General features: G+C 39.7%; 1 protein-coding gene across 1 annotated transcript; it reads left to right on the top strand.

Annotated features, from left to right (window-relative positions):
• Window positions 1-2,182: 2,182 nt before the first annotated feature.
• AADAT (aminoadipate aminotransferase) lies at window positions 2,183-22,708 on the top strand. The gene is made up of 13 exons (XM_066387895.1): window positions 2,183-2,570; window positions 3,218-3,386; window positions 4,331-4,463; window positions 5,564-5,638; window positions 10,971-11,180; window positions 13,090-13,155; window positions 14,471-14,553; window positions 15,200-15,296; window positions 16,154-16,215; window positions 16,472-16,536; window positions 17,923-18,029; window positions 21,170-21,271; window positions 22,215-22,708. Exons 1-13 carry the CDS (start codon window positions 2,504-2,506, stop codon window positions 22,254-22,256), a joined length of 1,278 nt encoding a protein of 425 aa, XP_066243992.1. The 5' UTR covers window positions 2,183-2,503; the 3' UTR covers window positions 22,257-22,708.
• The last annotated feature ends 4,778 nt before the right edge of the window (window positions 22,709-27,486 follow it).

Genomic DNA, 27,486 nt, shown 5'->3' with positions numbered 1-27,486 from the left:
AAAATTCAAAAATAAAGAAGATACCAAACAAGCACTGGTTCAATTTTTCACATCAAAAGATAAAACATTTTTCAAAAATGGGATATACAAATTGCCCTCACGCTGGCAAGAAATCATTAATAATAATGGCAATTATATTATTTAATAAAGTTTATTGACGGTAAGAAAAATTTGTATTTTGTTTTATTCCAAAAACGGACAGAACTTTCCGGTAGACTTTATATATATATATATGTCATGTTAATGAACCACTTTGGAAGCAGATCATCCAGTCCCAACCAAGCTTTCAGATGACTGCAGCCCTGACCATTATTTCAATTGCCACTTCTTGGAACACCCCAAACGAAAACCACCAGCTAAGCTGCTCCCCAATTCCCAACCCATGAAAATTGTCAGATTCATGCCTGATGTTCTAACTTCAGTTACAGACCTAAGTATGTCTCCCAAAATTCATGTGCTGCGGCCCTAAGCCCAAGGTGACTGTCTTTGGAGCTAGAGCTTTTATGGAGGTAATTATGGTTAAACAAGGCTGCTAGATGGGGCCCTAATCCTATATGACTAGTGTCATTATAAGAAGAAGAAGAGATACCAGGGACACACGCACATACAGAGAAAATGCCACTGAGGACACAGTGAAAAGGTAGCCATCTGCAAGCCAAGAGGAGAGGCCTCAGGAGAAACCAAACCTGCTGGCATCTTGATCTTGGACTTCCAGTCTCCAGAACTGTGAGAAAACACATTTCGGTTGTTCCAGTCACTCAGCCTGTAAGGTTTGTATATGTGACGTAACTAAAGAAACAATTTGCCTTAAAAGTTGCTACATGGTTTCTCTAACCATAACATTTGGAGGCTGAGTCTCAAAGTTTGCTAAAATCATTGTTACTGCTCATAGTAATAGCTAACATTTACTGAGTGCTTTTACGATGTGCAGACCACTATGCTAATGAGCCTAACATAGATTATCTCATTTAGTCTTACCAATGGCCTTGTGAGAAAACTGATACATAGAAAGATTCAGTACCTTGTCCTAACACATCCAGCTGGTAAATCAGGTGGGATTTAAACCACTTCACATCTCTGAATCCAGAAGTCTACTGTCTGTTGGGTTGCTAGCAGCTTTACTAAAGATATTCCTGTTACTTAGGTGCTGGCATGAAGACTGACTGGTCATCTCATCTTTCTGTCACAAAGACTTACATTACAGCAGTTATTTAGGTCTTATCTGGATCAATTTATTTATGTCTAGAAGGCAGCCCTTTTGCAGGGTGTCAGTACTCATTCAGGAAGTACTCAATAAATGTTTACTGAATGAATGAATCCAGTTTTGAATTCGCTAAAAATAAAGACTTTGAAGAATAAGGAGAGATTGTCTCAAAATCATCTCACAAGCGCTCCTATGGAAACCCTGTGTATTGCATGTTAGTGATCCAAGCAGGAGAAATCACAGAGAAAATGGGGTGGGGAGGTGAGAGGTGGAAGATGAGGAGGATTATTCAGTAAGAAAAGAGGATTGACTCAAATAGATGAATGTCTATGGACATACACTTCCAACCTAAGTCCACAATGAATGATCAAAAAATCCAAGATAGACTCTAAAATTTGAGGAGATCCTAAGAGTGGTTCTTCCAAACTTTTTATCCATATTGCACCCTCACTCTAAAAAGTTCAGATCTTGGATAAAGTGACTCTGGAAATCATCTGGGTCGCCTTGTTGGCTTCCCAGACAGTGCCTATAGATGTGTTACAAAAGGACAGTATTTTACACAGCATTGGTCCGACTGGCAAAATGCACTCTGTGTTGCCAGGGGCCGGCCAGGTAACCACGAGTGTAGGTAATCTCCGTGCGGGAAGCGCCAGGCTGAATGCGTTTTAGGAAACCCGTTGCAATGGACCAAAGCAGCCGCCAGAGGGTACTCATGAAGTGGGATCGCGGCGGACTTCCGGGCCCCACACCCACCTACCCCCTGCAAAGTCTCCGACCCGGTGCACCCGGAGGGACGCTCCCTTGCGGAGACTCCCAGATGCAAGGTCAAGAGTTGTAGTCGCTTTGAATTGATTCGGGCCCGGGCCCAGGTCTGCAGGTGCCTGGCGGCGTGCCCCAACCGCACCGGCCCGCGCACCCCGGGCGATGACCCGGGCGGGGCGGGGCGCCCGGCCGGCCAGCGATAGGCTGCGGCGCGGGGCGGAGGGGGGCGGCTGCCAACCGGACACTGCCCCTGCCGCGGCCGGAGCACGTGGGCGCAGGCTCCGGACAACGAGCGGATCGCCCCTCTGTGGATAGAATTTGCTGGTCTCGCCACCCGCCCCGGGCCGGTTCGGAACCCAGGCTCGCAGCGCCGCCTCCGGCCCGGGAGTTTCGGCGACACTTTCCCGGTGCTGCGCTCCCGGTGCTGAACCCAGACTCAACCAGATCAGCTAAGGTGACGTTTCAAGAGTGAGGCGGCTATTTGGTTGTTCAAGTCTCCAGCTACCGAAGAAGGCGTTCGGTGCTTGGGTCTGAGACATGAATTACGCACGATTCATCACCGCCACGAGCGCGGCGAGAAGGCCTTCTCCCATCCGAGTCTTGAGTGAGTGCTGGGGCAGCGTCCCTGTCCCTGGGTGGGGGTGGCCCGGTCCTCGCACAGCCTCTCTGGGTGGCGCCTACAGGCCGCCTGGTTGCAGTCATTCATTCAGCTGTGGAAGCGCACTGGGAGCCAGGCTCTGCGGGCAAACCTGCACTCGGGCTGGGGCGGAGGCGGGGCATCTGGCGTCTCCGCTCCGGTGCAGTAGGAGCAGCAACCGGGAGGAGCAGGCTGTTGTGGGACGCAGCCCTGGAAGAGAGAGGGCGTGCTGTCTAGAAAGGTTTTCCCAGGAACCTAAGTAGAGACTAGACATAGAGTGCAGACAGACGTGTGCGGAGTGGGGGTGCCTGGTAACTGGGAGAGAAAGGGGTGAGCCCTGAAGCTTGACCAGCAGGTAGGGGCTTAATGGAGCAGGGTTTTCTGTTACTGCGGCTCTTTCCTTATCTTCCCGGTCACTCTGCCTTCTTAGTTGGACATCTCCATCCCTTAGTTCCTCCACTAGTGAGGTAAGTCCACAGTTATTTTATGTTTATTTTAGATTAGCATCCTAACACTAGAAATTGCTAAACTTGACAGTTTTCTTGACTGTAATGCCACATACTGAACTATCGCTGTTTAGGAAAGTGTCACTGCCTCTCCTGTATTTATTGTAGCTGAGATCATGAACAGGGCACCGAAATCGCTCATCTCCTTGGCCACTGGATCACCAAATCCGAACACGTTTCCCTTTAAGACTGCTGTTATCACCATAGAAAATGGAAAGACCATCCGATTTGATGAAGAGACAATGAAGAGAGCACTTCAGTATTCTCAAAGTGCTGGGTAACTAGAGATCATGTCATTTTGTTGGATCGTTTTCATGAGCAGTATTCTAAAGGCCACTGATTAAGTGACAGGAAGGTTTGGGGAAGGGTTTTCCAAGGAGAATTAAGAGCAACAGGATCAGGATATTGAATGCTTTACACTCCTCAGGGACCTCTCCCCCTTACCTGACTGGGAGAGTTGGTAGGCTTCTTGAAGGTAGAACTATATTGAGTTGAGACTGAAAAGAACGGGGAGGTAGCTAGGCGAAGAAGCAGGTTAGGAGAAGGGAGGAAAAGGATGATCCAGGAAGCAGCAAATTTAAGACCTAGGGCAGTGTTTCAAGAATTCTGTTTCCTTCCCAGCTATGTAAACATGTTGCCCTCCATTCAAATATTTTTAATTCTTAAAGGGAAGCTGGAACACATACCTTAAGAAGATTCTCCTTAATTGATGTTCTAATGATAAAGGTTAATTTATGGAGTGTCTATACATTCTCCTTGACTAAAGCCTACTTTTTTTCTGTGATGGAAAACTATCGAAATATAATACAGGTTTTGTATGTATGAATTATATGTAATAAACACATCAGCTTTCCCTTCTATGATACAAAGAAATTTTGGGGCCTGAACTTCGAGGTAACTTATGGAAATTTTCCTAAGAAAAACAAAGAATTAATTATTAAGTGAACGCTCTATTGTAAAATAAAGACTATAGGTTTTCAGACTAGATGTATTCAAATATTAGCTCATTTAATCACTAGCTGATTCAATTCACTGTATGTGAATTTCTTAATCGCTAAGTCTATTGCCTTATCTTTTGAATAGGGATATTAATATTGGCCAAAAAGTGTTTGAGGATTTCAAAATTGAATATATAAAGTAACTAGTATATAGCTATCATTTAATTCCTCTGTTATTATGATTTGAACTACTATAAATTTGAAAATACATTTTATGCTTTAGAATCCCAGAGCTGTTGTCCTGGCTAAAACAGTTACAAGTAAAATTGCATAATCCTCCCACCCTCCATTATCCATCCAGCCAAGGACAAATGGATATATGTGTCACAACTGGCAGCCAAGAAGGTCTTTGTAAGGTAAGACTGAAAGAAAAGAGTACCCCACATTAAAAATCGTCACACCCTTATTGTCCATAATTACATTGTTGGTTTTGATTTCTGAAACCTCTCTGTTCTCCTCTCCAGTTCCACCATCCTTACCCTAGTTCAAACTCCCCTTCTCTGTCCCAAATAACCATAAAAACTTCCCAAACTTTCCACATGTATTGTCATTCCTCTTTAATTCTTTCATATTACAGCCAGAATGATCTTCGCAAAATGCATATCTGATCATGGGATTCCCCCTTCCCACACTCTTCTTAAAATTCTTACTGTCCCCACTTGGGCCCGTGCCTGCATGGACAGTTTCTGCCCACTTTTGTCTGATCTCACTCCACTCTCTCTCCACACTCTGCCTCAAGCCACAGAATTCTTTCAGTTTCTCAAACTGTACCTATTGACACCCTGTCCCAACTCATCACTTCCTCAGGGAACCTTCTCTGAATGCCCTGCGGTTTCCTGAATGCCCAGATCCTCCCACAATGAGCTCTTATAACATTGTGCACCTATACTTCATAGCATTCATCACTATTTTTAAATATACATTTATTTAAGTAATTATTTAATTAGTATTCTAGTTTTCCTGGACTAGTACTTGTATGAGGGAAGAAACTGTGTCCTTATGTTCATCATTTTATCACCATACCTTATACTAAAAATTTAATACATTTTCAAAGAAGGAATAAAAGGATAAAATGAATTTGGGGAGCCAAACCAGTTACGTTATCTTTCATCTAACCCTAGAACAGAGGTTGCCTTTCTGTGGCTTGAGGGGCAAATCCAGCCTTCATCTGGTTTTGCAAATAGAGTTTATTGGAACTCAGCCAGACCCACTGGTTTCCATATTGTCTGTGGCTCCTTCTCGAGATGGAGGCAGAGAGTTGCAACAGTGACACTACGCCCACAAAATATGTCCTAGTGGACACTTTACAGAATATTTTTCAACTTCTTTATAATTCTAGTGAGCTAAAACTTAAAAAAAAAAAAGGTGGGGGGGGTATTTCTAAGAATGGAGGTGGGGGGGGTATTTCTAAGAATGGAAACAATACTATCCGAGCTCACCTGTATTCTTTTGTTAGGTGTTTGAAATGATCATTAATCGCGGAGATAATATCCTCCTGAATGAACCTGTTTATTCAGGAACACTTCAAGCTGTAAGTATACGTTTCTACAAACGGCAACTCTTTCTTCTAATAAATAGGAAGAAACCATTGCACCTTTAGAATTATCTGTCCACTAAAAAATAAAATAATATCTTTCATCTGTAAATAGAATTTTAAATGATATATGCAAAGTATATTAAATATACCCTCCACTTTACATATTTCTTTTTACCAAATTTAAATGAACAGGTGCTAAAATTAGGTTATACAAAATCATGTCCAATTTTCTTAATATTTCACTTGAAAGGTGACTTAATTTATAAAAATTTATTTTTTCATTACCCTCTTTAATTATCATATGCCTAAGTAAAATCATTTTTATGTCAATTTAATATAACTGCAAACTAATATGGTATAATTAGGACTTTCCACTCCAGTGTTAAATTAATGGGACCATAATAACCAGAAAGAGGAAACAGACCATCTGGCTCTGCTGTGCACTGGTCAACACACCACTGAGAATGAGGTTTGTTTGGAGCAAAACGCTTTAGGATAGATACATATACAAACTAAAGCATTCAGAGAAAAGCAATCAGCGTGAATAGGAAAACTGGAAACCATACCGTATGATCAATGGTTTTAGGAACTGTGGCTGTTTTCCCCAAAAACAGGAGACTCAACACACATGAGAACTGCCCTCAAATACATAAAACTTAGTCACATGACAGAGGGATTAGATCTGTCTGTGCATATCCTTAAGTTGAGAGAACTGAACCAAAGGCTGGAAACTAAACTAAACTGAACCAAAGGGAAACAGTTCCAACTCAAGATAGTTTTCTAACCTGACCTGTGGTGGCACAGTGGATAAAGTGTCGACCTGGAAATGCTGAGGTCACCGGTTCAAAACTTCAGGCCTGCCTGGTGAAGGCACATCCTGGGAGTTGATCTTTCCTGCTCTTCCCCCCCTTCTCTGTCTCTCTTTCCTCCTCCCTCTAAAATGAATAAATAAAACCTTTAAAAAAAATAAAAACAATAATTTTCTGACCATCAGCCTTACCTGACACCCTAAGGAGATAAAGCAGTGCCCATCACTGCAGGTGCTTGGTCACTCATGATTGCTACCTAAGGCAAATGCTGCAAAAGTAATTCTAGCCTCAAGTAGAGGAGTTGAATAAGATGACCTTTATGCTCTATGGATTCTAATTTCACCAATTCTCTTTTTTTACTCTTTATAAAAATCAATATATAAAGCAATGACCTAGTCTTAATGAAAGATGTCTTTTTTCAACATCCCTACATAGAGATAAGATCAATATCCTAAAAAAAAATTTTCCATAGAACAATCTGAAAAGAAAATTAAAAAATAATTTTCATTTGCCCTGGCCGGTTGGCTCAGCAGTAGAGCGTCGGCCTGGCGTGCGGGGGGACCTGGGTTCAATTCCCGGCCAGGGCACACAGGAGAAGCGCCCATTTGCTTCTCCACCCCCCCCCCCTTCCTCTCTGTCTCTCTCTTCCCCTCCTGCAGCCGAGGCTCCATTGGAGCAAAGATGGCCCGGGCACTGGGGATGGCTCCTTGGCCTCTGCCCCAGGCGCTAGAGTGGCTCTGGTCGCGGCAGAGCGACGCCCCAGAGGGGCAGAGCATCGCCCCCTGGTGGGCAGAGCTTTGCCCCTGGTGGGCGTGCCGGGTGGATCCCGGTCGGGCGCATGCGGGAGTCTGTCTGACTGTCTCTCCCCGTTTCCAGCTTCAGAAAAAAAAATAAATAATAATAATAATAATAATTTTCATTTATAATAACCTCCAAGAGCCTGACCAGGTGGTGGCACAGTGAATAAAGCATCGGACTGGGATGTGGAGGACCCAGGTTTGAAACCCTGAGGTCGCCAGCTTGAGCATGAGCTCATCCAGCCTGAGTGCAGGCTCACCAGCTTAAGTGTGGGATCACTGGGTTGAGTGTGGGATCAGGCATGATCCCATGGTCGCTGGCTTGAGCCAGAGGTCACTGGCTTGAGCCTAGGGTTGCTGGTTTGAACAAGGGATCACTCACTCTGCTGTAGCACCCTAGTCAAGGCACATATGAGAAAGCAATCAATGAACAACTAAGGTGCCATAAGGAAGAACTGAAACTTCTCATCTCTCTCCCTTCCTGTCTATCTGTCCCTATCTGCCCCTCTTTCTGTCACACACAAAAAAAAATAATAATAACCTCCAAGAGCATAAAAGATATCACCTATTCATGGATTGGAAGACTTAATATGGTTAAGATATCAGTACTGCCAAAGCTTTCTACAGATTCAGTGTAATCCCTATTGAAATGCTAATAGCCTTTTTGCAGATATAGAAAAGCCAATCAAATTTACATGGGACTGGAAGGCTCCCTAAAAACCATAAGAATCCTGAAAAAGAAGATGATAGTTGGAGGCTTCACACTTCCCCATATCAAAACCTACTGCAAAGCTATAGTAATCAAAGCAGTGCGGTACTGGCATAAGGATAGATGTATATTCCAACGGAGTACAATTGCGAGTCCAGAAATAAACCCATAGATCTGTGGCCAAATGATTTTGACAAGGGTACCAAAACCATTCAATAGGAAAAGAACAGTCTCTTCAACAGATTGTGGTGGAACAACTGGATTTCCACATGAAAGGAAAGAAATTGGACTCTTACTTTACATCATATAAAATTTTAACTCAAAATGGATCAAAGACCTAAATATAAGAGCTAAAACTATAGACTCTTAGAAGACGATGTAGGGGCAAATCTTAACCTTGGATGAGGTGCTGAATTTTTAGATATGATTCTGAAAACACAAGCAACAACAACAAAAATAGGTAATTGGACTTCATAAAAAAATTAAGACTCTGAAGTATCAAAGGACATTATGAATAAAGTGAAAAGACAGCCTAAAAAATGGGGGAAAATATTTGCAAATCATTTATCTGATAAGGGCTTAATATCCAGAATATATAAAGACCTCCTATAACTCAACAACCAAAGAGAACTAATTTAAAAATAGGGAAAGGACTTGAATTAACATTTCTGCAAAGATGATATACAAATGGCCAATAAGCACATGAAAAGATACTCAACATCACTAGTCATTAGAGAAATGAAAATCAAAACCATAGGAAGATACTACTTCATACCTACTGGGATGGCTCTTCTTTTTTAAAAAATAGAACATAGCAAGTCTTGGTGACTATGTGGATATACTGGAACCCTTGTACATTGTTAGAAATTAAAATCATGCAGCCACTGTGGAAAGCAATTTTTCAGTTCCTCAAAATTTTAAACATAAATTGCCATGTGATTCACCAATTCTGCTTGTAGTAAGTACCCCAAGGAATTGAAAAGTGGGACCCAGACAAAAACACAAATGTTCATTATGGCATTATTCACAATAGCCAAAATGTGGGAGCAACCCAAATGTACATCAGCAGGTGAATATAACAACAAAGTGTAGTGTGTATAGACAATGGAATAGTATTCAGCTGTAAAAAGAACAAAATTCAGACACATGCTACAACATGGATAAACCTTGAAACATTATGCTCAGTGAAAGAAGCCAGACTCAAAGGACAAATGTAGGAAATATCTAGAGTAGGTAACGTCATAGAGACAGAAGTAGATTAGAAGTAACCAGCATCTGGGGAAGGGAGGAATGGGGAGTTATTGCTTAATGGGTACAGAGTTCCTGTTTGGGGTGATGAAAAGGTTTTAGCAATTGATAGTGATGATGGAAGTGCACACATGTGAATGTAATTAATGCCATTAAGCTATACAATTTAAAATGGCCACAGTTTTGTTACATAGATTTTTACCACAGTTAAAAATAAACTACAGTAAAATAACTGATTTTTTCTAATGATTTGACACTAATTATTAGTTATTTTCCTACAGTTCTAAGGCTTAAGATTGCATAATGCCTATAAATATAAAACATGTCTACATAAACAGCACATGTGTGCAGACACAAAGTGCTCTCATATACCCAGACAGAAACCATGTGCCAAGCGATGAGGAAATATTTATCTCATGGCTCGATATTGATTTATTTTATTCATGGTACATGTGCCTTTTAAATCCAAGACCTTTTATTTTATTTCTCATTAAATATATTAGTGTTGCCTGACCAGGCGGTGGCGCAGTGGATAGAGCATCGGACTGGGATGCCGAGGACCCAGGTTCGAGACCCCGAGGGTGCCAGCTTGAGCACAGGCTCATCTGGTTTGAGCAAAAGCTCACCAGCTCAGACCCAAGGTCACTGGCCTGAGCAAGGGGTTACTCTGTCTGCTGAAGGCCCGCGGTCAAGGCACATATGAGAAAGCAATCAATGAACAATTAAGGTGTCGCAATGCACAACGAAAAACTAATAATTGATTCTTCTCATCTCTCCGTTCCTGTCTGTCTGTCCCTGTCTATCCCTCTCTCTCTCTCTGTCTCTGTAAAAAAAAAAAAAAAAATATATATATATATATATATATATATATATATATATATATATACACACAATTCTATAATATACCAGCTGTATATTACATTGTGTGCTCACCACCCAAAGTCTAGTCTCCTTCCGTCAAAGACCATTTAAATTTGTCATATGGGCAAAATATTTAAATACTTCCACACTTCTTGGTAAGTTGCTGCTCTGAGCCCCCTCAGTGCCCCATCATACTCTGTTCTCCCTGACCCCTTTCCCAAGACCACCCTGAACCTCCCATGGTACAAAATTAGTACTAGCACAGATAAAAAGCCTCCAAGACCTACTTTAAGCCTGCAGAAGTATCTGATGTTCTCATTATGACACCACTTGTTAAATATTTGAATATTACCTCTGCTTGTAACTATTTTATGTATTAGCCTAACAGATGCTTTATAGGATTAATTTACTCTGTCACAACACATTTATTAATAAACACCGATTTTATGAACCAGTTCTAATTATAATGATAATTCAATCAGAAGAGACTAGGTTGTGCTGTATAACAAATGACCCCCATATCTTGGTGGCTTACAGCTACAAAGACTTATTTCTCTCTCACATTGTATGTCCACTGCAAGGCACTTGGAAGGAACACTCGTCACTTCTGCCCACAGTTTATTGACCAGAGGAAGACACATGACCAAGCCTGGCGGGCATACATGAGCAAGGAAGTATAATCCTTCCTCTGGAAATTGATGGGGTATATTTGAACAATAGTGGAGTTGGCCCCAGAGCAACAATAGAATTAAAATATACAACCTAAACCCTCTGGAGGTAGAGTTGAGAGGTTATATGTTTAAGGGTATAAAGGGTAGTCTTCTCAGGACACAAAGAATCAATGACACACTTTGTAATCAGGTCTGAATCTTGGGCTTTCCTTTTTTCTCTGTGCTCAACAGCTGCTGCCATTGGGCTGTAACATTATTAATGTTTCCAGTGATGAATATGGGATTGTTCCAGACTCCCTCAAAGAAATACTTTCCAAATGGAAACCAGAAGATTCAAAGAATCCCAAGAAAAACACACCAAAATTGCTTTATACTGTCCCAAATGGCAACAACCCCACTGGAAACTCATTGACAAGTGACCGCAAAAAGGAAATCTATGAGGTATTTTTAAAGAATGTGTTACATGGCTATATTCTTTTTTTGCTTTTACTTTTTAGAAGAGTACTATGCAAGTTCCCTTTCTTAGTGGCCTCTTGCTTTCAGAGAAAATCATTTTTGGTAAGAGAAAGTCATCTATGCCACAGGTCCTAATAAATTTAAACACAAGAAATTACTACATCCTTTGTTAACTATGAGATTTTTCTTTCCCTTTAATTGATATTTTCACCAAAATAGCATTCATGGCCTGATGTTAAATTTTATGAGGTTATTTAATATTTGATTCCAAGTTTTGGCTTTCATTATTTTATTTTTATTTTCAACTTATCTCTTTTCTTTTTCACTCTTTGTCCTTCCAATTCACAAAGAAATTCTTTGTTAATAAGAGGCATGTTCCTTCTGTAAATTCCACTGTAGGTACCTGACAAGATTCCTAAGCTTCTCACCATTAACATTTTTTTAAAGTATCAAACAAATATGGAGCTATACAGAAACCTTTGAAAAATAAGAAAAATGCACCTTTTGGCGAAGTCTTTTTTATGTACCTGACTGTAATCCCTAGCCTTTCACTACAAATAGTTTTTCAAAATAAGTCCCAAACCCATGTTAAAATAATACAGAATTGAATCACTGCAGTGGTGTCACAAGGTTTCAAAACAGTTCCTTTATCTATATATATCTATCTATATATATATATAGATATATATATATATATATGATCAGATTCTAATTTTTCACACACTCCTGGCTCTGTTCTGAGTTTCTCTTATATACACAGTCTCCCAAGACACCCTCATCCAATTTGTGGCTGGAAATGGCATTCCGTAATGGAAATACCTGAACTGCAGACTTCTCTATCCCATTTCTGTATCCAGCATCTAACATAAAGGTCTAAGAGGCAATTGAAGCCTTACATGGAAACACAGGAGTCTTGACCGTGTCCAGACACACCCAGACCTCTCACCCGCAGCCCCTCCCATTCTTCATCTCCATACATTGGGCCAGCGTGATCAATTACCTTTTATTCCATTCCCCCCCCTCTTCCCCCACCCTCCACCCTCACTGCATCCAATCCATCCTGTGGACTCTACCGACCAATTGATCCAAACCCATTCTTTCCCTCCATGACCACTGCTGTCACCATCTTCTCAGACACCACTTTTTTCCCTCACTGGTCTCCGAGGATGTTTCCTCCCCAGACCTCTGATACCCTCAGCTCTTGGTCTCCAGCCGTTCACACGGCAGCCACTCCAGTCCCTCCCCTGCTGCAGTGTAAGCGCAGGGCCAGGCTCCTGGTCCTCCGGAGCTGCCATTGCGATTAAAATGACATCCAGGTTCCTTGACCGGCCTTGCAAAGCCAGGTGAGCTGGTCACTATTCACAGGCTCTCTCTCACCATCTGTTTTGTAGCCCCCTTGCTGCACTCCCACTGGCCTTCTCTCTCACCCTTAAGTATGCCAAGGTTTTGTCTCACCAAAGGGCCTCTGCTCTTGCTCATCCCTCAGTCTAGAAGCTTCTTCCCTGATACTGGCACAACTGGCTCCTCCTTGTCATTCTGAGATCTTGTGTTACCTTGTCAGGAAGGGCTTCCCAGTGATTCAACCTGAAATAGCTACGCTGTTTCTCTCACTCTTTGACGTCACCCTGTGTAATGTTCTACGAGCCCATAGGTCCCCCGTCTAATATTTCTTCTGTTCATTTTATCCATTGGCTTACGTATATTTCGCCTTTCCCATACAGTGTAAGTTCCATGAGAGCAAGAGCCTTGAGCAGCTCATCTCTTTACCTCTATTGTCTGGAGCAGAGGCACTCAATTGCTTTTGGAATGAATGAGTACAAAGAACGAAGATTCCAAATGCTTTTAATTTTAGATAGCTCTTAAGAAATAAATGTACTACTTTAACCTTTTTTAGCTCGCAAGAAAATATGATTTCCTCATAATAGAAGATGATCCTTACTATTTCCTTCAGTTTAACAAGGTAAGTGACAATGTGAACCTATTTCACAATTAGATAAATTGTTGTAAGTTATTACTCTGCATTTGATTTTAGCCTGGCTATTAATCCACGGTTATGTTGTAATTAAATAAATTACTGTTAATTTGCTACCACTTCAACTTTTAGTCTTTTAGTTCTATTATGGAATTAGTACTTTTTATTTCTGGTTTTACATCTCTTTCCAGATATTACTTACCTTAAAAATAGTAGCTGACTCTTCATTCCATACATTGGACAAACAGAGAGAGTCAGAGCTAAAAATGGTCTTGAACTCCAAATCCTAATTCATAGCTCCTCAATCATTATACTAGAGATCTGACGTGGGTTTTTCCTTGGGTGTCAACTACAGTCTCTTGGTCATGGCTGACTGGAATGATGTCCCAAGGAGGATTTGGAAGCAGAGATCAAGCTGAAAGAGAAAATGGGTTTTACTCAAGTAGTGATGATGTCCATATGGACGTAAGATAAGGCCTTACCAACAGCAGGATACGTATTTGCCATCCCTGTCATGATGGTCATACCTGCAGAAGAGTGCGTTTTTAGATTCCTTCTATGTATATATATTTTTTCACAATCACTTTTTCTTAATGGACAACAGCAGTGATACTTAATGCCAGATTTTCCAAAATCAAATATTATTATTCTGTATTTGCTCTAAGGGTTGCAGAGAACATGTACTTTGATTTGGTCCCTTCTTTGAATCTACAGAAAAGAAAAACTCTTGATTTTTCAATATGTGTTACCTGAGTGAATATCATGTCTGCCTCTCTACATCCCACTCTCAACATGACCATGGCCACCTTTCTTGTATGCATCTACTTCTTAATGAAAAGCTGAAGTCAGTATTTCATGTTGACTAAATTTCTCACCTTTGGTCTCATTGTTTTTTAACTTTCTAGTCCTAAGATTAGTCAGCATTCTCTCTGTAAACAATCTTGAATGCTGCTGGTATTCTTTGCTTATATTTTATACAACTACTTTTTCTTGACTCCTTCCTCTAAATCTCTTCATCTTAGATTTCAATTCTTGGGGCAAGGAGGGCCTAAATTCATAATAACGGCACCTTGAGCAAATGAGTAAACCCTTGTGTGCATTTTTGGAAAGGTCATAAAGACAGGCAGATACTGGTAAAAGAGCGTGCATCTCCATTTTTATCCCATTTTAAAGGGTTGAGATAAAGGTAATGGAAAAGATGCTTGTATCTGAGTTCATACCCTTTCCGGTCTCTACAAGAATTAATTACACAGTCACTAACAGAGTTCTCAAACCAACAATATTTATTTTTTTCCATTTCAAGCCCTGGGCACCAACATTTCTTTCCATGGACATCGATGGGCGTGTCATCAGAGCCGACTCTTTTTCAAAAGTGCTGTCCTCTGGGTAAGGCCCTGTGTCTCTAACTTAAAGCTAGATCCAAAAGAGATAGAAACTGCCTCAGTATCTTTTAGTCCAAGAGAATTCTTCTCATTTAAGATGCTTGTATACTACTTGCCTTACAACACCATTAAATTATTAATATGAATTATAGGCCTTTCTCTCTCTGTTCATCTCTAGTAGTCAAAGGAACCTGGACATTAAAGTGGTAGAGGTGTGTTTTTCAACTGCCAGCCCGCGGACCCAGTCCGCCAGAAATTTTGTTCCAGTCGCATACAACACCACCCTGGTGTTGTATGACAATTACGGACCCAATGATCTTAGTTGAATTTACCTATGCTCAGGGTGATTTCTGTCTTAGCGGTCCCTGAATTAATTCTCCTATTTTTACCAGTCCCTAAGTGTAAAATGGTTGAGAACCACTGCTGTAGAGGAACTGGTCAGGTTTTCAGTTTCATATCACATTTAGAAATATATACTTGGACTTGTTTTGTATTTTCAATGTACACATAAATTTAAATGTTAAATAAGACTGAAGTGTCTGGGTCCATTTGCCCCAGGTCACCACTCTCTTCCTAATGCAGTCAGGAAAATGACATGGACTCGTTGTTACTACAGGAGTGGAATTGTGCCTTTTCTCTTTTTTGTGTAGGTTGAGAATAGGGTTTATAACCGGTCCAAAACCCTTGATAGAGAGAGTTGTTTTACACACACAAGTCTCCACATTGCACCCCAGCACTTTTACACAGGTAAGGACAACTTAGAAAATAGGTGTTCACGGGTGAGATTGAGTTAAGGTGGCAGGGAGGGAGATCACTGATATTGAATCTCTAGTTCCAGTACGCACTGACACTGTAGATGTTTACTCTAACAGACATCTGAGAATCGAATTAACCTGGTGTTATTTTGTGGCATAAACTAAACTCCTTGAGTGTCAGGCTGTCTTGTTCACCTGGCATCCTTCAAAATGCATAGAATAGGACAAAATGCATTGATATTTTATATTCCATAAAGTGCTTTATCAAGTTAGGGACTTTTTCCTTTTCTTTCTTTAAACAAAACATATACTATTTCATTATCTACTTATGGCATTTAAAACATCCATTTTAGATAAAAAAATCTTCAAATACATTATTTAATTTTATACATTATAACTACTGTGCATTTTTTGTATCTGGAGAAGAAGTGCAATATATCATAGTAACATAGTACTTAGCACTGATCTGGAGCTGGGCAGCTCACTTGAATCCAGGCTCTGTGACTGGCTATATGACCTCAGGAAAGTTAACTTAACCCTTGCAACTCAGGTTTTTATTCATCAGAAAAATAGAAATGATAACCTTCCTAAAATGTTACTACAATATTAAATTAACTAAAATATATTAATATATTACAATAGTTTCTGGCACATAGCAAGTATCATATAAATATTTGTCATTATTATTGTCATTGTTATTAATTAACATTTATGCTAAATCATTGGCCATCTAAAACTTGGTTCACCTTTTATTTTCTTATGGTGGTTTATATGTAATCAAGGGTGACTGGCAGAATACACATTTCAACGCATGAACCGTGACTTTTGTTATTGCCTTATCTCTTTTAGCTTATGATATCCCAGCTTCTTCACCAATGGGGAGAAGAGGGCTTCCTGGCTCACATAGAAAGGTATTGTATTGTAGGTCCCATTTTTAACATAGAAATTGACTTTGCTTTATAATTTTCTATTTTTTAAAATTATTCCATAATAAAGGAGAGAAAACATAATGGTATAAAGTTTACCGCCAGACAGAACTAATAAATGTGCTCCATTTTCTTATCAAGTACTCAATTTAATCAGGATAGAAAACAGAGCCTGATAGAGCCTCTTAGTTTCTGCAGTCAATGTGCTAAACACATCTTTCTCATTGTTTTCTTCTTCCAGGGTTATTGATTACTATAGGAAGCAGAAGGATGCATTATTGGCTGCTGCAGACAAGTGGTTGAGCGGTGAGTGGAACATGTATCCTGTCCTGTGATGAACAGCAGCACATACATGAGTGACTGATAAACACTGCATAGTATTGTTAGTAATCCTGAGGGGAGAGAAAGAGGCATCCAGGAGTATTCTTGTCAAGAAAACACTGCCCTATAAATAACTGTAAGAAGTATCATCTGCAAACTCTGGCATATTTCTACCTACCTCTATTTTACCTGCAGCAAAGAATTTGTGGTTTAAAAAAAAAAAAAGACCAGTTAATATAATAATCAACCAGCACTAAATTACTTAAAGGTAAATAACTTGTATACTCAAAAGTTGTTAGAGTTGTTTCAAAATTTTCCTCTAAATAGAAGAGGAATTGTAAAACAAACAACATACTCCTTTTCTAACTAGATTATGTAAAGACAAAATAGTATAATCGATGGAGGATTTCTCACTACAAATGATTTGCCTTTTAATCACTAACCTCATTTATCTGTCTAATGGTATCTATTGCTAATATGATTACAGGATGGTTTGGATTTAATTTTCTATTAAAAATAAAAAAGTAAAATGAACTACATGCCTTTAAGAATATTAAAATGCCTTTGGTATGACTATTAGTAAGGAAGAGACATCAGTCCCCTTCATTCTGTCATACCTTGTTTCCTGTGAAGTCTTGGTCAAAACAGAATTATCTTTTTCATAAAGAGTACTTATGCTACCATTTGTTACAGTGGAGTTGAAGAAAAGGTTTTCATTAACAGCAGCTTTTACAGAAAGATGATCATTAAAATAAAATAATTATCTTTCCTTCTATTCTAATTACTAATTGCTTTTCTATTCTAATAGTGAAACATAAAGTCTATACAATACACCTGGAATTCCTGATTTTAAGTACTTCTTTTTGTAATCAATTAAATTCCAATCAAAACTTTATCCATTGGACTTCTAAACTATTACATAAGAGATAGGACTTATTGAACCACTGGAAGACTCTAGGAAGAGTTCAAGAATCCATTTAATCAGGATAGAAAACAGAGCCTGATAGAGCCTCTTAGTTTCTGCGGTCAATGTACTAAACACACTGAAGAGTCGTGTGTGGCCTAGGTGCAGCTCTAACTAAAGGAAGCAGCCATGCGCACTAGATTTCTTGCACCGCCCCACGACTGACTGAAATTGTAAATACAATAAGCACACGAGTCCCCATCCCCCCGCCCCCTCTCTCACTTACTTTTTGAAATAAAACTCAAAACATCAATCTTTAGGACTCATAAAATTATATGACTTTAAAATGCTATAACTGAAGGAACTTTTACAGAAATTATATCATTAAATGCAATTATATCATTAAGTGATATATGTGATATCAAAAATAGCCTCAGGAAATATTTATTCCCTTATTTTATTTATAGGTTTGGCAGAATGGCATGTTCCTACTGCTGGAATGTTTATATGGATTAAAATTAAGGGCATTAATGATGTAAAAAAACTGGTTGAAGAAAAAGCCATTAAAAAAGAGGTAAAGGGGGGAGGTTATACTTTTTCCTTAACTTGAACATAATTCTTAAATGAAAATGGGGAGAGATGTTTATCATTGCCCACAACCCTAACTCATAATGTTTTAATATCCGATATGTTACCTCATGATTAAACTCATAATATATTTTTGGGTTACATAATTGTTCTGGTCTAAATTAATAGAAATATAGTCATTGATCACAGCTACTGGTTGCTTTAGTGTTATTTCAAAATTTACACAGTACCCGGAGCCACACGCCTTGGGTTTCAATCTCAGCTCCACCCTATATGGTGTGGCTTTGGGTAAGGTACCCTCCCCTCCCTGAGTTTTATCTGGAAAATAGCCCTCCCTGAGTTTTATCTAGAAAATAGTAATAATGAGACTTCTTCCCTCATATGGTTGCTATGGAAATTGAGTCAATATGTATAAAGCACTTAAGACTAGGAAATGCACAATAGGTACTAACCATTAGTATTTAAAATAGAATTATTTTCCCCCCTGCTTATGAAAGTAAATTATACTCATGGTAGCAAAACTTAGAAAATGAAGAAAAGGGCCCTGGCCGGTTGGCTCAGCGGTAGAGCGTCGTCCTGGCGTGCAGGGGACCCGGGTTCGATTCCCGGCCAGGGCACATAGGAGAGGCGCCCATTTGCTTCTCCACCCCCAACCCCTCCTTCCTCTCTGTCTCTCTCTTCCCCTCCCGCAACCAAGGCTCCATTGAAGCAAAGTTGGCCCGGGCACTGGGGATGGCTCCTTGGCCTCTGCCCCAGGCGCTAGAGTGGCTCTGGTCGCGGCAGAGCGACGCCCCGGAGGGGCAGAGCATCGCCCCCTGGTGGGCAGAGCGTTGCCCCTGGTGGGCGTGCCGGGTGGATCCTGGAGATCCCAGTCGGGCGCATGCGGGAGTCTGTCTGACTGTCTCTCCCCGTTTCCAGCTTCAGAAAAATACAAAAAAAAAAAAAAAAAAAAAGGAAATGAAGAAAAGTATAATGAAAATTTTTTAAATAGCCCATAACTTTACCACTCAGATTTTATATCCATTTGTGGAATATTTCCTCAAAGAACTTGTATATAGCTGGTATTTTGGCTGTGCAATTATTTTACATGGTTAAAATTACACAGAAAAAGTTAAATCCTGCTTGTTTCACTTCACATGGGCCTATGAGGGTGTCTTCTATGTTTTTTTTTTAATTCTCCTTTTGTACTTAAATCATTAAGTCTGTTTAGATTTCATTCAGAGGCATTAATTAAGCTCAGAAATCTAAGTAGTTTTTTGTGTACCTTTCCAATTTACTAAATAAATTATCCTTTTTCCATTAATTAATTCAATTCCCTTATCATGTTTGTCAGTCTTTTGTAAACACTAAAATCTATTTCCAGTATCAATTTTGTCTTGAACCAATAGAATAGATTGTACAAAAGAATAGATTGTGTTGACATTAGCCTAGAACTCTGCTAACACCCGAGAGATGAAGCAGTTGAAAGGCAGACCTGGCAACTGGCTGGACTTCAGTGCTCCCTTGGGGAAGTCATTCATGCTGTCCAACCATCTTACTGGAGGTCAGGACTCATGCTAAGAGCATTGCTCTAACCCTAGTTACAGCACACACTAGCTACTTAATACTTAACTGATTATTTCAAAGAAACACATTTTAATATAACAAATTAATATCATTTTTGTTTGCTTTTCTATTGATGCCATTATCTTTAAGAACATTTGATAAATGGCTATTTGTACGTATCTCTGAGCTGCATGCTAGGGATATAGACTTCATACTTGGGAGTTTTTTCTTAAGTCCTCTTCATTTAGTCCATAGACCCTGGTTGCATGTACCTTTGCTTTTTCTAAATAATCTCCAACTTTATCACCCCTGCCTTAGCCCAGACTTTGGTCATCGTGCACACAGATTTTTACCACTCCCTCCTTCTCTTACAGCAACTTGCTTCTAACATATCCGAAACTTTTCTGCTATATGGGGGGAAATGATTTTCATTTTATCGTTACTAAAAACACAAAAGCCTATCGTCTGCCTGGACATCTTTTCCCCAGAGTGCCCCCAGTCATTTCACTCCCTACTCATCTGACTCTAGCAGACAGTGCCCAAGTTTACACCACATGACAGCAAGCAGTTACTTAATGCTTTTGAGTATCGTGATTGTACTACATAACAATCTCGAAGACTTAACACAACCAACATTTATTTCTGACTCACGTGAAATGTTCAAACGTGTGATCTGCAGGCGGCTGTGCTCCAAGCAATGATTCCGAGACCCTGGTTCCTCCCATCGCCTTGCTCTTCAGTCTTCAACACATAGATTCCACATGGCTACAAAATGGAGAGAGCATGGCGTATCACACGGGAAGAATTTTACAGGACAGACCTTGACATAGCACACGTGACTTCACATCCATTGGCTCCGATTCAGTCATGTAGCACATAAAATTAGAAAGACACTGGGGAATAGAATATGTCTGTATTTCCAGGGAGCAGAAGAAATGTAGTTTTCGACAGTGAGCTATCTCACCGCTGCACCTTGACACCTTACTTAACATTGGTATTCTCTTGCTTTATGTATTAAATATTTTACTTTCTTTCAGTTCTTTGAGGCGGACAATTTTCTTCACATCTCAGGACCTTTACACTCTGTATCTTCTACCTAAAATATTCTTCTACTGCTTTTTTGCTTGGCCAACACCTACCTGTCTTTTGGACCCCAGCTTAAGAGTCACATTCAAATTTATAACTTAAAAACGGTATCTCATTGTTTGAACTGACATTACTTTTCTAGTTAAGTATTTATTCATGTTTGTTACCATTTCTGTTTCTTTTGTAATTTGCCCTTTGCCCATTAAACCTAGAATTCTAGTGCTTTTCTTCTGTTTCTGGGCATTGTTTATATGTGGAGAAGAGGTCGCCTGTGCCATACTTATTGTCAACATTTTTCAAGGTTCTCTGCTGTTAGTTTTGTTTATTATGTGATATACAGAATATTTACATATGTTTATTTTTTCTTGTGATTTGTTTAATTGCCTTTAACTTTAAAGTGTACTTCCCCATTCTGAGGTTTGATTTACCTATATTTTTTTTCAGTTTTTCTTTAATGATATGTCACTTACATTTTTAATATCTAAACTCTCTTAGATATTAATGGTTCCTGGAAATGCTTTCTACATTGATAGCTCAGCTCCTAGCCCTTACTTTAGGGCATCCTTCTCTCTGGCTTCTCCAGAACAAATGGATGTGGTAAGTACAGTGTTTTGTTCAGAGCAACAATAGATATTAATTCAGTTTTTTGATGCATGTGTTCTTTTTGTGAGTTACAATATGCTTGAATGGCTTCTTGGGTTTGTGAAAAACAGGTCGTAGTTGAAAAGTCATAAAGTACCATTAAAAAACATATTTTACTTTGTTGCTAGACTTCTGTATACAAATGAAGAGACTGACTTGGCATTTAATTTTATTGATTTTATGAATAGTGTTCAGACAACTAAACAGTGTTCATTGATTACCAATGTTATGAAGACAATCTCTTGCCTTTCTTGGATATACATTGAAGCAATTATGTCTCTTTGATTGGCAAAAGCATATGAGCAAGTCAAAGAGAATAATATTCTCAAATTAAGCACAAAGTCAAGCTGTAACCAAAATAACAAGAAGCAAAGGAAAACGTTCCTAGGAACTGTGTGTCTGGGAATCCAAATAAAAGACCCATTAATTGAATGGTATCATTAACCTTAAGATGAGTTTAGACTTATCTCTGCAGATAAATTGATACTTTGTGGGTACTTTATTTACTTGCTTTCTTGTATCATTAAATATGCTTTTCATAAGTTGTTTTTGTTTTCATATAATAGCATTGGACATTTGAAACTATATAGAATGTATATGTGCAGGTGTGAGATTATATGAAAAAATAAAATAATATGTAGGGTGAAGAAAATAGAAAATGATGACCTCTGAGAGCTACAGGAAAAATGACACAAAAATCCTGGGAATCTAATATGCTTATAGCTATATATATTATGACATTGATGGCATCCTACCATGATGAAAATTGATGTTAAACTTGGTTTTTCATTGCCTTATCTCAACCTCAGAAGGATATATTTTATTTGAATTTTTGAAGTTTTGGCAAACTTTTCCCAAAGAGCATCCTAATTTAATTGTTATCTATTTTCTATTTTAGGCCTTCCAGAGATTAGCTGAACTTATAAAAGAATCTTTATGAAGACATCAAACTCTTCATAGTATTCATGGTTTTTTTAGATAAATTATTTCTATGTTTTAGCAGCAAGAAATGATTATTGGTGTTAGAATTATGGATTGGGTTTCATCAAATATGTCCTATCTGTAGTACTTTAGACAACTTTAAAAGTGCCTTTAAATTCACCAGATTGCCAAAATATACTTATAATCCACTTATACATTTTGACAAATTTTCAACCTGCAAAAAAAATATTTTTACTGTGAATTTTATTATAAAGAATGCTATAGCTGCTTTATAATTTTTCATACATTTCCTTTGAAACTAACATTTACAGTAAATTATTTTTGAAAATGTAAGAAAATAAATCCAAAATGGTATATAGTGTAAACTTTTTCTATTTTTTAGGAAAACTTAATGAAATCTTGTTGCAAAAATTGTTAAAATTTGACTATAATAAATGATTTTAATAAGAATACCACAGATATTATACTATGCCTTAAAATTCCTTTAAAATAAGTTCTGGAACTAAAGATACCTAAAGGCAGAAGACATATTAATTCTAAGTATGAAAGAGAGATCAGGATGTAGAAGAATTTACTACTCTGTACATTGTTTTTTCATAACACTACACAATTTACAAAAACACATTCTTATCAGTTATATTGATATAATTTGAATCAGCTACTTTGAGGTATTTTTGGATATACTATTTTTATACTTTCTCACCTTTAAAGAGGTTTATCTTTCCCATCTGATTACTAAAAATATGTTTATCTTAAAATTTTCAAACAGTCCAGGAAATCTAAGGAATAAAGATTTATCATTCATCCTTTTAGATGTTTTTTGTGTGTATTCTTGTAACATGTTAAAGAACAGGTTCTCAGTATGATAATGTATCTTAAATACCCTGTATTCATTTTTAATGCCGTGTAACAAATTACCACATTATTCCAAAATCCAGTAATTTGTAAAGTTATAAGTTCCTTTAAGGAATCAGGAAATGTATTGTCATTTCTGCCATCCTTTATGCATATAAACATCTGTCTCATCATTATTATTTTCCTGGCATCTGGGTAAGACATTACGTCTTCTAGCAGTTGACGTTCTTGAGCACAAATCTCACCTCAGAGCTCAAGTCAGCTGACTTAAAGCCCAAGTTTCTTTTTCTCAGGCAACCAGTGGTGGTTCCTTAGAGAGACTGGAGAGATGGGAAGACGCAGAGCCTGGAGGAGGGCTGAGATGGGAACCGGAGAAGAGAGCGTAAATTAGGGAGATTATTAAAAGTAAAAGTAAAATGAGTCTTCCACTTAACTTTATTCAGTATTTTTCAACAATAACCAAAATAGCTTTAGCGTATATTACATAAATGAGTGCCTTTTGTTGTTTGCGTGTCACCAACATAGAGTCATTGATTTATAATCTGCAGCGTTCAAGCAGCAGATTGCCTCTAACCACAATCTATCGGCATCTGTTTCTTCCAAGGGAAACAGAGTGAGACAGGCAGGAGCACAGGTAATGATGAGGCTGTCCTTTGTTACTCAATATTCGCTTTTGTCCATGGAGATTACCTTCCCCTGATACTTTAAAGTGCTGGAAAGCTGGAGCCTCACTTGTCGTTGCCCTTGTAAGTTTTTCCATCCTTTTAAAAAAGCAATTGGGCAGTATCAAGAAACATTCAAATGTTTATATTCTTTTTTGTTGGTGGTGGTGACAGACAGAGAGAGAGACAGACAGGAAGGGAAAGATGAGAAACATCAATTCTTCATTGCAGCACCTTAACTGTTCATTGATTGCTTTCTCATATGTGACTTGAAGGGGGGGCAGGCTACAGCAGAGTCAGTGACCCCTTGCTCAAGCCAGCAACCTTGGGCTTCAAGCCAGTAACCTTTGAGCTCAAGCCAGCAACCATGGGGTCATGTCTATGATCCCATGCTCAAGCCAGCGACCCTGCACTCAAGCCAGTGGGCCCGCACTCAAGCCAGTGACCTCAGGGTTTCAAACTTGGGTCCTCTGCGTCCCAGTGCAACGCTCTATCCATTGTGCCACCTCCTGGTCAGGCAATGTTTATATTCTTTAACACAATGTATGAGATACTGTGGTTTGACTCAGCTGGCATAAATTCTGATTTCCTTCTCTTGTCTTTGAGCAGTGTAAAAGTGAAATACTGCATTTGCAACTGCCCTTGCAGGTGCAGATCCAGGTATGACTTAAGTTCCTTCATTCAGGTGCCTGGATTCAGAACTGAGTTAAAAGGAGACCAACACGTGTGACACAAAGTATTCATTTGCTGGCATAGCTAAGGCAGCATGATTTTATAGTGAGTAGCTTCTTGGTGGTTTCTGCTTCGGCAAGAATGAAATTCTGGGGCTAGGATTGTTTCTGGCATCTATCTTCTTCTACTTTTTCAGCCATTCCAACCATTTTAGGAACCACAGAATACATGATAATAAACACATTTTGCTTAAACCAGCTAAAGTAGTTTTCATTATCTGCAACCACAGGCCAAGTGGGCCAGGTGTGTCGGGAGTCTCCAAGACCACCCTCAAGCTTGATGTTTCTCTAAAGGACTCAGAGGATGCAGAAGTTGTATTCACAGGTACAGTTTATTACAGCAACAGGGTAAGAGTGAGATCTCTTATGAAAAAGATGCACAAGGCAACGTCTGCAGGGAACCAGCTTCTAAGAATCGCCCCCACCTCCAGCAGAGTCATACAGGATGTGGAAGACCTTCAGCAACTGCGTGACAACACACGCAAGGTCTTGTGAACAAGAGAAGCTCACCTGTGCCTGGTTGTTCAGGGCTTTTATTGGCGGTCAGTCACATATGGATATAGTGCTTATACGACTAACCTGACTTACTAAAGCCCAAAGCCAGAGAGGGGAAGCAGATATCCAGCATAAGTCACATTGTTAGTATAAACCTTGTGGGAAAACTGCTATAGCATCGTGTCTACAGGCATGCAGAACACTTTTGTCAGTCAAAATATTCTAAGAGCTCAGTTTCCAGGAGCCAGCTAAGGGCAGATCTGCACACATCTGACGTAGCAACTTTAGTCCCAAGAACTGATCGTAAGGACTTTCATTGCAGCACACATTAGTAAATGCAGATCTATTTGGGATCTCATTCAAGAAGTCAACAGTATTAGAAGCACCTCAATATAACATGGTCTGCACGTGTCTGTGGCAGCAGGCATGATGGCAGGGTGCCATCTTAAGTAGGGAAGTTAGCCTAGTCCTTTGAAATGGTCAGCAGAGACTCAAGAGAGGGAGTTATCCAAGCAGATAACTGGGGGAGCAGCAACCCTAAAGCAGGTTTGAGCCTCACCTGTTCAAGGAACAGCCAGGAGACCAGTGTGGCTGCAGCACAGCACATGGGGGTGGCATCAGGGGGCAGTGGGCTGGCTACAGCTTTCACTCTGTGAGGGGTGGGGAGCCATCGCGATTCAGACCTGAAGAGAAATGATCTGAGAGGAGGGTGGCTCAGACTGAAGAAAAGGCAGAATGGATGGTTAGGAGAGGTTAGTGTCCAGAATTTTTAAAAAGAGAGCCAACGGAACATCCTAATGGAGTGAATGTGAAGCATGAAAGAAAAAAATCAAACTGTGTTTTGGGTCCAAGCAACTGGGGGATGGGGTTGACAATGACAAGGAGGAAGGCAGAGGATGAAGCCATTAAAGAAGAAAGAATTGGATGTCAGCTTTGGATGTGTTATTTTTGAGAAGTCTAGACGTCTGTCTAGTTTGTTCTCAACTCATCATCAGTGGCACTCTCTTTTAAAGTACAGCAGGTCCTCAAATAACATTGTTTCGTTCAACCACAGTTTGTTATTATGTTAATGAAATTGTTTCCTTCTGGTCTGGGACCACTGTCTGTATGGCGTTTGCAGTCTCCCTAAGTCTACCTGGGTTTTCCCCAGGGTCTCTGGTTTCCTCCTGCAATCCAAAGATGCATGCGTTAGGTCAGGGGTCCCCAAACTACGGCCCGCGGGCCACATGCGGCCCCCTGAGGCCATTTATCCGGCCCTCGCAGCACTTCCGGAAGGGGCACCTCCTTCATTGGTGGTCAGTGAGAGGAGCATAGTTCCCATTGAAATACTGGTCAGTTTGTTGATTTAAATTTACTTGTTCTTTATTTTAAATATTGTATTTGTTCCCATTTTGTTTTTTACTTTAAAATAAGATGTGCAGTGTGCATATGGATTTGTTCATAGTTTTTTTTTTATAGTCCGGCCCTCCAACGGTCTGAGGGACAGTAAACTGGCCCCCTGTGTAAAAAGTTTGGGGACCCCTGTGTTAGGTGACTGGTGGGTCTTAATGGTCCCCGACTGAGTATGAGAGTGGGTGTGAGTGTCCCCTGCAATGGAAGGGCAGTCTGGGTGGGTCCACTCTGCACCCTACATTGCTCAACTCTACCGAGGAAACAAGGCAAAGATGAGAAATTTCAGGCACTTGGTACTTCTAAGACCTAATAAAAGAAACCATGGGACATCCATATATGATAATATATAACACCCAGTCAGGTTACCTTGTGGTTGAGATTAAAGCAGCTAGGAGAATTTTGTGAACTGCTGCTGGGAGGCACTCCTTTCCTTATCTTGTATGCCCAGCGCCTCTCCCAGTAGCTGCATGTGGTTATGGTGGCACTTCATTAATATTTATTGAACTAATTACCTCACTAGCTCTTCTTTACGGAAGTCATGATGATTATCCCCTCTTTCCAGCAAATACAAAGTTAGGCTTAATGAGCACACACTAATTAACAGATACGAGTTAAGCTAGAAAAGCTTCAAATGTTCAAAGGACGACCCAGGGGGCCATTTCCCTCGGGCCCCTGGATGAGTTCTGTCTTGTTATGTTGGTATGCTACATTTCTAGCCCCTGGGATTTCTAAGTCTGTCTGGCAATGAAGGGAGTCTTCAAAGTACAAGAGGGAAGAAAACAAGGATTAAAAAAAAATGGATCAGGCAATATGGATGAAAAGTCATCATTATATCTTGTCAAGTATTCTAACTACTGATGACATTCACGTATCATAGAGTCTTCTAGGGCTAACGAATAATATGAATCTAAGTGCTTTTCATGCATTACCTAATTTAATGCTCAAAACAACTGGGAGCAGAATTATTAGCTCTATTTTACAAATGTGAAAACTGAGGTCCTGGGATGGCCTGAGTATGGGTAACCCCAGGACTGTACTTAGAGCCAGAGGATTGGCAGACAGGACGGCTGGGTCCAAGCAGGGACACAGCAGC

Source organism: Saccopteryx leptura, chromosome 1, assembly GCF_036850995.1.
Source record: "Saccopteryx leptura isolate mSacLep1 chromosome 1, mSacLep1_pri_phased_curated, whole genome shotgun sequence".
Lineage (NCBI taxonomy): Eukaryota > Metazoa > Chordata > Mammalia > Chiroptera > Emballonuridae > Saccopteryx > Saccopteryx leptura.
This window is presented reverse-complemented; position numbering and strand designations above follow the sequence as displayed.